Raw genomic sequence first — 12,825 nt, forward strand, 5'->3', positions numbered from 1 at the left:
ATTTTCCGATGGACCCCCAGTTTGTTTAATTCCTCCTCCTTGCCAGTCATCCTGCAATAACTCATCCCCATCGATGTATTTCAGCTCTGACATTATGGGACACTGCACATACCCTGCAGAGGGACACTTCCAGTGGCCTGACCTCGAGAGCTGTACAATATAAAAGCTCTGACATGTTGAATATCTGCAAGCATCTGACTTTCCAGATTAAGCCTCTTGTTTTCTAATATTTAGATTTTCAACAGACACACTGAAATAAATGAAACCGTTTTTACAGTAAACTTTGGAAATTAAATGTGTATCTAAATCTCAAATCCAAGACCATTAAACGCTTCAGGGAAACCTACATGTTTATAAAGGTGGATGAAGTCGTAAACACTTTTGGATTTTTCTAGTAGGCTTTCTTTAGGAATGTTTAATATGCAGTTCTTGCCAATAAAAATAAGACAGGGTTTTACAGCACCGGCTAGAGTTTCTCCAATGCTTTTAATTTGGTGGATGTGATCTAACATCACGGCAAGTTGAAGACACTTTGTAACAGCCCAGAATTGCTAGGTTCCCTGTATCTGAGTGTGTATATGTTGAGAAGTGAAGGGTAAACATTTGGTAAGCATGTGCTTACTGATTTTACAGTACTTAGTGCTCTTATTGTGAAAAATCCTACTGAAGTATTTTACACACCAACGAGGAAATAAACTGTCCCCTCGATGCATAAAAAGAACAAATGATCCATCCACACATACAGTATGTATAAGGCCCTGTTTATTCTTCCTCTTTAAGCTCAAGTATAGTTTAATTGACCCTACGACTCTTGCCTTGACATAGTTAACCAAGTAAATGTTTAATTTGCATTAGAATCATGGGCCAGGTCTGAAGCAATAACGGCTCATAAAACTAAAGGTACTAACAGGTACCAGAACAGAGCTGGCTGACTGCAAGACAGCTGTACTCTTTACAAACAAGAGTTATGGCCACTATAACGGATGAAAAGTTAAGACTAAATGAAACATGTTGCAGCTAAGCAGGACCTATCGTGTTACCAGCTGTAGATGTGCTTCATTAAAAAAAGGTTTTGTCGCTGACAGACTTAAGTACTTCCTTGACAAAAAAAAGTGGAAGAACAGACTGCTGATCCAGTGACAGCAGGGATGTCGTTGAGCTTTGTGTTTACTGAGATGATGCAACTCGCTGGGAAAACAAAAGCTCTGGAAAAACACATTCACCTGGAGGACATTAAGCACTCTTTCTGTTGACCTTTTCTTTTCAACAAAATCCACTGGGGGTACCTTGTGACTCAAATGTATTTTGCAACCATAAAAAATAAGTATCAACAGCAACCATCTGTTGTGTAATATTCTCAGTGAATATCAGCTGGTCTATTTATAGAGAGTGAAACAGTACCTTTGCAATCTTCACATTTTGAGCATTTAATTCAGCAGAATTTCCCTGTAACAACAGCTGATTTTGTTTGGGTAGAGATCGGTGTGTTGAACACATAAGCATCTTGTGGTCAGGATCCGTTTCACAACATAAGCTTGAGGGCAACTGTTTTAAAAAGGCTGCTGCCTGCAGAAGAATAAACCACAAATACATAAACATCTGCAGCTGAGTGAAGTTACCGTCCGCCATGGGACAAGAAGCTGTCCTACAACACGCACTGGCTGAAACATTGACAAGTGAACACTAAACAAAAAGAGATTGCACATGAAGCATATCTGTTGTGTTTTTTTTAGCCTCAGAGTTAAGGACTACCTGGGCGTGTGGGCCAACGTGAAGCGGCGCCGTTGGAGGTTGATGCTGCGGTTCATCAGCAGCTTCCGGAACAGCAGCGGAGAGTTTCGAGGTGACCCGCGTGGAGAATCCTTTGGCGAGATCTTTGGGGATCCTCCCGGGGAGCCCGCTTTGGACCGAGGCATGAGCTGAATAATGGGCAGCCTGGTCACCCTTCGGTCCTGTGGCCTCTCCTCAACTTCAGCCTGCTCCTCTTCAGAGCTCTCAGAGCACAGCTCGCTCATGGTAAGCAGAGGATGGTCAGAGAGTTAGTCCCTTTGCCCGTTCTGCCCAAGGGGACTTTGGCCTGAGGAACAATCTTCTCTCTGGTTTCTCAAAAAGACTTCACAAGACTTTTTTATGGAGTGGCATATGGAAAAGGTTCTTCAATTTCTTGCTTTTCCAAGTCCAGGAAAAGCTAGTACCTCTTGTCCAATCCTTGCTTCCTCATACTTGTACTAAACCTAGACCTGCTCATGATTACTCCAAAACCCTCTTGTTTAAACTCCTAAATTAGCTCCTTTTAAAATCCAAAAAGAGCACCAGAAGGCCAACACAATGGACTCTCTTTTTAGTTGAAACCTATCAGCCCCTGTCTTGTCTCTTGCTAGGGACCACGCTGACTGCCGTGCCGGGCAATAAACTCAAACATTATGTGTTGATGTACTCTCTCTGCCTCTCTCTCCCAGGCTTTGTTTACATTAGCGCTGGGCCTTCCCTCTCTCCAACTAAATATGGACGTCTGATTTACAGGGAGGAGAAGCATGACAGATCACCTCCGTCTGCTTCTCTCTCCCTCTTTCCAACTCTCGGCCTTCCTCCATTCCCTCACTCCTAATCTCAGAGAGCATATTGTTCATCAACTTCAAACTGTGCTGCATAATTACTTCCTCCAGTGTATAAACATTAAGCCGTCGCCTGGCTCGGCCCTGCAGCTCGCCTTTCTTACGCTCACTCCAAATGACTTTGCATACTCAGGCTATTCCTCTGGTCTCCGAGGCTCTATTTGTTGTGAAGTTTCCTCAGAGACAGCCTCTTTGCCTTTCACATGCTCCGAGCACACCAGGAAGAGTCACATGAAGGGCCTCTGACTATAAAAAGCAGAAGTAGATAAAAGCTATAGAGAGCATGGGTGCTGTCACGATGGCGCTCTCTATCTGTGACCAGAGGCAACATCATCTTCACCCCCACCCGATCTCTTTGTTTATCGCTGGAGAGTGAGGAAAAGTCCTCCTGTGTTTCAGGACTCACTGCTAAACACCGATGCTGTCTAGAGAAACTGAAATAACCTAGGGAGCTGGAACATCTGACACAAGGCTGAACCTATGACCAACAGCTGGTAGGGAGCGCAGGAAAGAAAGATTCTTTGGTTAAAGGCTTTTTGCGGATAAACACTCATCGCTACTGTACTGTATGTATTCCTGAGCAACAGTACTGTACGTGTAGGCAGATACATGTATCCAAATGTAGCAAAGCAGATGTAAACTTGTCATTTTCGGGTCAAATGCATGTCAAGATTTTTATATCACCCGTCATCACCGAAGCGTGTCTCAAAGGACTATAGAAAGTACGAGTATATAACACCGGATGTGACTTCTGATCTGTCCTTCCCAGACAATCACTTCTATTTCACTCGGCAGACAGCCGGTTTCAACACTTCATCATCATCACCACATCTATTATTGATGATATTTTCTCTGGAGTGTCATTACCGGTCATTGACCTACAGTGCAGCTTGCTCTGAGATTTTTTCCTTTAGATCAACAAATTACACAAATAATGTGCTTTAAGGCAGAAATGAATTGAAGTGTGAGTATCAAACCTCTTTTATAGCTGCACTTATAAATATTAACAATAGGTCAAATAATTATGTGTCATGTGAAAAGTCTCGTGCATAGTGATGAACCTACAGAGAATTAGCACCAAACTCCTTCAGCATTACAGAGCATTTAAGAGCCTTTCAGCTCATTGTTTTGGTTTTGTCTCAACCCTCAACCCCCAACCTGTAGTTCAGGTACCTGTTTTCAGCAAAGAATCTCACTGTTCATCATAAAACAGAAGACAGACAACGTTAGCAACTAGCTGGCGAACATACTGGAGCTTTTAGCAGCTAAAGAGGCCCCCAGTGGAGACAAAATGTGAACTAAAAGTAGAGTGAATATTGGACTTAACATTCGTCAGGTGAACACAAACATGACTCCATGTCTGCTCAATGTGTAAATACAAAACTGTTTGCTATATCAGAGGTGATGATGTGTCAACACTGTTTTTACAGCTTGTTCTTCTATGTTCCTCTGTTAATACTGCTCAAATATTCTGTTCTTTGCTCCCACTAGCAGAAGATTGCCATGTCCATGTCTGGTCATGCTTTTTTTACATGTTATTTTTACTATCCTGAAGTATGACGCATTTCAACCCACTCCCAGTGCGGATTGTTAACCACTTTGATATTGTTCTAATTCCTAGGAAGTAAAGATGTTTACTTCCACACCCACACACACACACACACACACACACCACAGATTGTCCCTCACAGCATTTCAAGCTATAAATCCTAATTCTGGAAACCATCTTCATTTTATGATTTTGGAAACCTCCTTCCCTCCTGGAACAGTCACTAAGGGAAAACAAAACCAGGACTTGAAGACAACGTCATGCCGACTCAGTGCCTCCAAACCATCCATCTGGAGGTCCCACCTGGTGCGGGCAGAGTCTGCTCACAACCCTTGTCCTCCACTTGTGATGACATACTTTCAAGGCACAGCTAATATTAACTTGGTAGACATAAAATTATATAAAATAAGTGCCTCATAATAAACTAATTCAGTTCAATTTTGATTAGATTTTCCTAACATGTGCGGCATTGGTATTTTAAAATAAGCAGTAGCTTTGAATGCTGCTCCATAAACAATTTATCTGGCGCTGCATCAAAATTGCACTACCAACTTGTATACAGGCGAGCACATGGCCTTTTTCACGGAGAAGGAACACAATGAAAAGCTTTTTAGTTCATCAACATCGTAGCAGTCCTGTCGCTTTATACCTGCTGATTTATAAACACTAATAGAATAAATATAGCCATATCATCACGATATATGAACCTATTTTCCAGTGACACCTCTGTAGAGTTTTGACCATGACACATGAAATGTGATGAATCTGCATGCCAGAGTGCCAAACTGAAAAAGGATGTCAAGTTACAGACTGTATCTACGTACGTACTGCACAGAATGTTAGTTGACTGGTTTCAGAAACTCAGTTTACTGCTCCTAAATAAAAGAGTGGGAAGGCAAGATCATAGTTTCAAACATGTGACATCCTTTAAACTACACTATTTATTTCTATCAATGGTAAATTCTATAAATACAGATGCAGTGTCTTCATTTCTATCTGGGGCTATCGTTTGAGTAGAGTTTTGAAGCGCACCACTGGATGAACTTGTGTTTATCTATTTCTATTAAATAGTATTTAACAAAATCCTAAAATTTTAAAGAGAATTCAACTTATATGTTGCCAAGCATTCAAGGTCTCATGCTGTGACTAACTTTAGACAAATGTAACTCTTCCAACATTCAAACCTAAATAAAATTACAATGATGAAGGTTTGTAAGCTGTAAAAGAAAAGAAACTTGATACAACTGTGTCTTTATCCAAAGTAAAGCCCAATCTGATCACCTCTGACATGCACTACAACTACCTACGTAAACAAACAGGTCTGTCTGCATTCCTTCGACATGTGAATAAAAGAGAACAAAAGGGCTGCACACACACACACACTCACACACACACACACACACACACACACACACACACATACACACACACACACACACACACACACACACACACACACACACACACACACACACACACACACACACACACACACACACAGTGTAGATGCAGATGTATTTGCAGCGGCAGCTTGAATGTTCTTGTGGAAACAATCAAGAGCCTTGTTTGTCTTTAAAGTGATATAGTTATTTAGCAGTGCGACAGAGGGGAGAGCAATGCCTTAAGCAGGACATTTTGTTGGATCATATGCTCAAATCCAATAAACAAAATCAGAAGAAGCAAATCCAGGTTTTTTCTACATAAACAAGGCAACATCTCTGCTGAAAACTTTCCCGGAAAAGGAGTCGTAAGATGGTGCTGCAAAGTTATCCTAAATGTGTGTTGACTTACAGGGGCACAACATGCTGCAGTCACAAGTGTCGGTTATTCATTAACTATGGGGGGGGGGGGGGGACTCACTCACACTTTCTACAAAACCTGTAAATAACTAAGCTAAAATAAATACTTTTTTAGGAGTAAATGTAAGGGATTGCTGAAATGAGTTGGAGGTTAAAATAAAAATGTATCGCTGTATCCCAACACATATATTCAAAGTGGGAACAGATCCTAGGTAGGTCAAATTATATAAGTTACTCCAAAGATTTGGTGAGAACGATAAAAAGACGTTTCATCACAAAGGCGTTTGTGAGTGACCTGCAGGAACAACAACACTTTGACTTACAAAGCTGTGGAGATAGAGCTGGTCAGAGTCCCCAGACTCCTGGAGGGTTTGATTCGGCCATGTGAGGGGCCGGACTGGGGGCCATCCTGCGTGGAGGGTCTGCAGGACAGCCTGGGCAGCTGCAGGGTGCCTGAGAAGAGCCTCTTCACCGCACATCTGACGTCAGGGTCCTGGAAAAGCTCGATGCAGGACGCTTGCTCCGAAGAGTCCCACTGTCTCTGAGCGGCAGGAGAAACAAATTGAAACGGCCGTCGTTTTAACGCTGTCAGTTTGGTTACGTTATTGGATCAAATGCGTATAAATGTCAGACTACAGAATAACAAATGTAGATATGATGACATGTATACATGAAGATATGTGAAATCTTCATAGAAAGTTAATTATTGGACAAATCTTTCATTGAAAAGTTGGGTGAGCAAAGTTCAGCTATTCTCGTTTGCACATCAGTGGTTTGGCTTGAACCCATCAAATCAGTTCCGTTTCCTCAATCCTACTTTCTCTTCTTATTCTCTGTATTGACCTCATCACGTGTCAGAGCAATGCACCTTTCATTGCTATGTGAATGACAATGATACTCTTGAACCTCAGTTAGTCCAGTGGTGTGAATGATATTAATTCCTATGTGATGCACATACAGTGAGTGATGTCTTTCAGTTTGGATACTTTAGCTGTTTCATCACTTAAAGAAATTTCAGAATCAAAAGCTTTGTTTTGGTCTTTATTGGGAGCAGAAAGAAAATATTCACTTGCACTTGCGTATTCATACAATTAAATGATTTCAGAAATCAGTATATTAAAAAAGAAAAGTTTGGCCTTTGTTGAACTTCTTAAAGAGACGGTATGAGAAACAAAACCTTCCCCTGTGATCTAAAGGTAAGTTGCAGACAGGGCTGTTTTTGTGCTGTTGCCGAAAATATGACGAGCCACGTAAAAAGCCCACTAGAGCGTTATTTTTGGAAGGTTTATCTGATTTTAGGTCCTGAGACCCGCACACTATCACCTAAGATACAATAGACGGTTCTCACAGTGAGGTAGTATTTGGGATTTAGCTCTTAGGGCATCTCTCTGTCAGCATCAGGGATGAGGGTAAACAGATAGGAGTGCTTGTTTTCTGCTGCATCCCGTGACTTTATCCCTCCTTCTGCAGGGGAGTTCCACCTTACCATAAACAATTGTCAAAAACTGTCAAATTATTTATTGTCGACCAATTCTGACCAAGATACAGAGCAGTGTTTAACAGATTCATCTTCCGACAGAAAAAGACTATATTACAGGTAAATGATGCATCTAAATTCAACATGGCCTTTGAATGGGCTCCCTGACCTCATTTGTTTAATCTAATAAGTATAACAAATTATTGCTATTAACCTGAACTTTAAATTCGACAGGGCTTGTATTAACATACAAGGCTACATAAATCTGTTCAAAACTGTTCAGCAATAGGTGAAACGCACAAACATAATACATGAATGACCATGTATAATAGCTAACGTGAAACCAATCACTGTTTCTGTTTGAATTCTGATTAAGACGTCAGAAAATGCATAATAAATATGAGACCTAGGCAACAAAACAGAATAGTCTAGTCTAATTTAACATTTTGGTATTTCTTAAAGGTTAATTAATTACCCTTACCTCGTTGAAGTAGCACAACTTTGATGAGTTAGTTCTCCTCATAATTTTAGCTTCTGCATCATGGGAGTAGCAAGACAAATGGGAAAGAAATACCAAAGAGGATACAGATACCACATTTACCATCAGATATGAAGGAGTCTGTGGCACCAACACTTCCTGATGCTGTCAGTTTCCACGCTTCTTCATCAAAACTTAACTTGTCATTAGCCCAGTGATAAAACTTTCTTCGCACACTTTAAGTTTGCATTAGCCTTCTCAGGTTGTAACCTAATTAAACCCAAAAGTAGTCAAAACTTAAACAAATAGGAAGGTATGGAACCTTGTAAAGTAAAGTACAAGCTGATAGTGACAGTGAGGTGGTGGAGCTGCCTGCATGACACAGCATTATTCATGTCACTATCTGACTGTAGGATCAGTGAATCTCGTACCTCCAGACCTTCTGGTTAGGCAAGTCTCTGGCTCTGATCAAGCGGCTGCCTCCTGTAACTTTTCTTTATTACAACATAAACACAACTTTGGATGGATTTACTATTTCTTATTGCTTTTTGAGGCCGTGTTTAACAATCAGTGTGATCCTCAGGAGACGTTGTGAACTTTAATGACCCTTCCCCTTCCCCACATGATCGCAGGTTTAAAAGAAAAAACAAACAAATAAAACACATCAAGTATAACGTCAGCTGTGACTCGTGAAATCATTCATTCGTCTTCATCTTTATTTTTTGAACATGTTATTGAGAATTAAATCAAAAAACTAATATGCGTTCAGAGTTAAGGAATCAGCCAAATAAACACAAGCGTTATGAGCAGGTAATAAGGCATGATTCAAATGTAAAAATATACATTTAATGACATTGCTCTTTGTTCCTTATTTAGTGTCCACACCTTGACCAGTTCACTCATTGAGGCTGTAGCTTCTGTAACGTCTCTGGCTCCCTCCACAGGCCGGATGCTTGGGGCCCTGAAAAAAGAAAAAGACAATTAAGAGCTTGTTAGAGGTTAAAGGTCAAGTCAAACAACAAATTATGAACAGCTTGAGATTTCATAACAAACTGTAAAATTGTACTTATGCACGCATTAACTGTACCTTGTACATGCTGCAGACCAGAGAGAAGAGAGAAGTCATGGCCTTGTTCTGCAGGTCCTCTGTATGTTCCTGCAAATTAAGTAAAAACGAGTATCCTAAAGATTATGGAAACAAGCAACATTTAGGCAAAAGACACAGGTACACAGCTGACAGCAGATCTACAGGCATGGACTAAAATAACACATCATACGATACAAAAGGGGAAATAACCGAGTCGTGTGCCACTTTTCTTGAATCGAGTAGTATGATTTCATGGCAGGGTTTTGTAGCACATACAGTTTGACGTAAACAAACTATTCATTGGATATGAAGATTATTTTGGATGGTGATGTAAAAAAAGGCCCCTTATGATCTTGTAAGAAAATCTAGTAATAATTTATTGAATACCAGAGAAATTAAATACAGTTGGGGAACTAAATAACAAAATCCAAATTTAAAACTTGAAAAACGATACAATTCTTGTAAGGGTTTCATGTCCTTTTGCTGTGCACGCTGTACATACAGAGGTAGAAACTCAAATATTATGTTTTTGCATTGGACAATATTAATATATTTATGTGCTGTAAAAATTGGTCCCAGGGGGGCAGAGGGGCAGTAGCATCTGTTATGCTGCTCTTTGGGAGTTACAAGATGTAGTTTCATACAAATCAGTCACAGCAGTCTTTCACTTCCGGATAGAAGCAGATCAAGTGTCAAAAATAATCACAAGATCATATCAATGGAAATGTAACATCCCTCGTTCATTGCAGAGAGAGTATTTTCAAAGCAAGTTAGGGATGATCTATTTATGGTCTGAAGCTTTATAGTTTATAGCGGTCTACCCTAGTTATATTTTTCACCACAAAATACCACAGGAGGCAATCGTTTTTCCCGCTAAATGCACTGGAGCCTTACCCCATTAATCGTAATCCAGGGCACATATTTATGGGGAGGGTTCAGGGCTTGGGTCTTCAAGGCATTCTGATGCATCAGCTGGTTTCCTACATCTCCTTTCACACAGCTCATGATGCTGTCCCAGTTCAACTCAGGGAAGTAGAGTTCTGCACACTGCAAACACCAATGAAGAGAGAAAAAATAAAATAAAAAAACACAGTGGTGATATAATAAATGATATGTTGTGGAAGTGAGGGAAAAGATGTTGCAGTGAAGGAGAAACAAACAGACACCAGCCAAATGACCAGGGAAATGCGTGTACACACACACACACATATGCACACACAAAGACACACACAGACTTCCTTACACTCTTGGCTGCCTCGATGACATCAGTGGACGACTCCATACAGTAGATGATCTGGATGGCAGCGTCTGTCTTGTTCAATAGACAAGCCTGAGAGGAACAAGGCAAAACATTAATCATAGTAGAGAGTCAGCGTTGTCACACTACTACAAGACAATAGTGATTCTATTTATAACTTAGAATAAAAAAAAAAGGCTTTTTTATTGGCAATTATGGCACTTTCACAACACTCAGATTTACTAGAATCCGTTCTCTGGAAGATGAAATAGTATTTATTTGTATTACATTGAATTGTAGTTACAGTATTATTAAGCAGTTTTCTCTCTGTGCTTTAGGATGTTACTTTACCTCAATCATGTTGCCCAGACATTCCTGGTCTCCATGCTGGCAATCGAAAACATACTTCCCTCCAACAGTTTTCTCCTGTGGTGGGGTAAATGCAACAGATTCACAAATTTTAAAAAAAAAAAGAGAATAATTTCTCAACCAAGATTATGACATACGTCACATGATTATCCCTCCCTCGCCAATAAGTTTGAGGGAAGTCCACTCTTGGATAATCATGTTTATTTGATTCTGTGACCGCACATGGCTATACATAGGCCTTTTTCATCAACTTTCCTTAAATAAATAAATCATCACATATCTTTTCAGGACAACAACATCCGACTCCATAAATTATAGAGGAACTTCAAACCCAGTGTATACCTAAGGTGCTTTCTTAACTGCTTACCTGTGCATTGCCGTAGGGCACCACAGTAATAGACATGATGTCATTCAGTAAAACCCAGGTTGGGAGGAGCATCTCAGTGAGAAAAAGTCTGCAGCCGGGACACAGACTCTCATAGTAGAGCCCCACCTCCACTTGATCTGCTGCTTGATGAGACTTGGTGAAGTTAGACTGGAGGCACTGCTTCAAGACCTGCGCAAAGGAGGCAAAAGTGGAGAGGTTACTTTTGTGTGATCACTCTTTGAGTGTTTGTGTCTGCAGGGTGAGCCCATTTTCTATTTGTAGGAAGTATAAGGAGAGGTAACATTTTTTATATTTTCTGACATTAAATTGAGTTTGGTGACATTACCTCTATATCAGTTGTTCAAAACAAAGCAACTTGTCTAGTACATTAACTTGTATCTGATAATAGAAACTGTATCCTGAATGAAAGTGACACAGTGGGAAGTATGCATGAGTTTTATACATCCTAGTGTATGCTGCCAGATATTAGGCGGCATTGTATGAATGTCACTGGCAAAGGAGATGTTCACTTCCTCCTCCATGTTCCGTATAATACCAGGTCGTCCCAGCCAAAATAACTTCTTCCTCAATGAGTCTATACGACGAACACGCAACATAATGTGTGAATCTGTGTGAAACGTAACGCAAGCGATAGTTAATACAAGTCAACGTCACAATGCAAAATGTCGAAACGTTTCATCCGTACGTACGTTATTTTGTGCATCTTGACGCTTATTTTATATTTATATTTATATTTTAACGTTACATGACTACTTACAGCTGGCTCAATGAGAAGCTGTGGTCAATTCATCTTGTGAAGTTTGTCGTCTGCACAGTGAAGTTAGAGAGCTAATGCTAACTTAACAGGTGACATAGCGTCAGGCTGAATACTGTTGTTTCCTGCGGTTATGTGGAGCGCAGTGATTTGTTGTTAAACTGTTGACCGGATCTATATCCGGGGTGTCCTGTTATGTTAACAAACACCAGCCATTCAGAAAGACAATATTACGTCCTCATAAAATAAGATACAAGCTCTCCTCATACATAATTAATCTTACCCCGCACTGGATAGCTGAGTCCAGTGATGAACACCACTTTGAAGGAGGATAGGAACATGAAGAGGGAAAAGAGCAACCGCCGTACTGAACATTTAACCAAACAGTCAACACTAGCAGCAGAGCAGCCTTCATGTTCAGTTGCAGCGCAGGACTTTAGTTTGACACTTCAAAACAAAGACAGCAACACTACCTACAAACTACTTTACCGTGCGACTTTAAATACTGCACCGATACTTCCTCGAGTAGGCTTCCGGACTTTTGATTGGCTCTCGGTCCAAACAGCGTCACTTGTAACGAGGAGGGATCCGTGCAGAGACCTCGCTGCTGCTGCTGCTGGAAACATACATGAGTCAAAATGTCATGAGATCTATGTGTGCATAAGTTTGTCATCACGCAAGTTTTCACATTATGATATTTAATGTCTTTCAGAAGGAAAACATGTGATATACAAACAATACAAAACCAGTGATGGAGGAAGTATTCAGATCCTTTACTTAGGTAAAAGTACTGATGGTTTTATTTCACCACTGGTTTCACAAATCTTGGGATACACTGGAAATTGAAGAACTGGGTAAAAACTTTTAAACATAAGTTTTGATTTTTATCACAAAAGCTCATTTCACAACATGCACTACACTACTGGGTGCTATGAGTTGTATTACTTATTTTATTAGCACACACATACTGTAAGACTGCATACGATCCAGATAATTAAAAAAAAGAAATGTGAAAGGAGCTGTCAAGAAGCCACATGCATATACCTCAAACCTCCCCTCTACTCCTAATAAC

General features: G+C 40.3%; 2 protein-coding genes across 8 annotated transcripts in view; both read right to left on the reverse strand.

Moving 5' to 3' along the window:
• The window catches only part of pde4ca (phosphodiesterase 4C, cAMP-specific a), a 49,802-nt gene extending 41,348 nt beyond the window's left edge, over positions 1 to 8,454 (reverse strand). For 4 of the 7 annotated variants that reach the window (XM_029453111.1, XM_029453110.1, XM_029453107.1 and 1 more), the window contains exons 1-2: positions 7,922 to 8,454; positions 6,287 to 6,504 (exon numbers count right to left, since the gene is read on the reverse strand). In XM_029453111.1, the coding sequence (XP_029308971.1) occupies positions 6,287 to 6,504; positions 7,922 to 8,044 (341 nt within the window). In that variant the 5' untranslated portion in view covers positions 8,045 to 8,454. Of the gene's footprint in view, positions 1 to 1,752; positions 4,720 to 6,286; positions 6,505 to 7,921 lie in introns of those variants that run through there. The other 3 variants (XM_029453114.1, XM_029453112.1, XM_029453113.1) reach the window with 2 other exon arrangements.
• A 135-nt stretch (positions 8,455 to 8,589) lies between these two features.
• On the reverse strand, positions 8,590 to 12,285 carry ifi30a (IFI30 lysosomal thiol reductase a). Its single transcript, XM_029453121.1, has 7 exons — positions 12,037 to 12,285; positions 10,979 to 11,167; positions 10,594 to 10,668; positions 10,249 to 10,335; positions 9,900 to 10,052; positions 9,006 to 9,074; positions 8,590 to 8,879 (listed from the first exon to the last, which is right to left on the reverse strand). Exons 1-7 carry the CDS (start codon positions 12,166 to 12,168, stop codon positions 8,814 to 8,816), a joined length of 771 nt encoding a protein of 256 aa, XP_029308981.1. The 5' UTR covers positions 12,169 to 12,285; the 3' UTR covers positions 8,590 to 8,813.
• Between the last annotated feature and the right edge of the window lie 540 nt (positions 12,286 to 12,825).

The sequence above is a fragment of the Cottoperca gobio genome, chromosome 17 (assembly GCF_900634415.1).
Source record: "Cottoperca gobio chromosome 17, fCotGob3.1, whole genome shotgun sequence".
Lineage (NCBI taxonomy): Eukaryota > Metazoa > Chordata > Actinopteri > Perciformes > Bovichtidae > Cottoperca > Cottoperca gobio.

Coding starts and splice junctions, on each gene's coding strand:
- ifi30a (XM_029453121.1), bottom strand. CDS start 12,168: ATGAAGGCTGCTCTGCTGCTAGTGTTGACTGTTTGGTTAAATGTTCAG. Junction 11,168..12,036: donor ACTCAGCTATCCAGTGCGGG/GTAAGATTAATT, acceptor TCCTTTGCGCAG/GTCTTGAAGCAGTGCCTCCA. Junction 10,053..10,248: donor TCATCGAGGCAGCCAAGAGT/GTAAGGAAGTCT, acceptor TGGTGTTTGCAG/TGTGCAGAACTCTACTTCCC.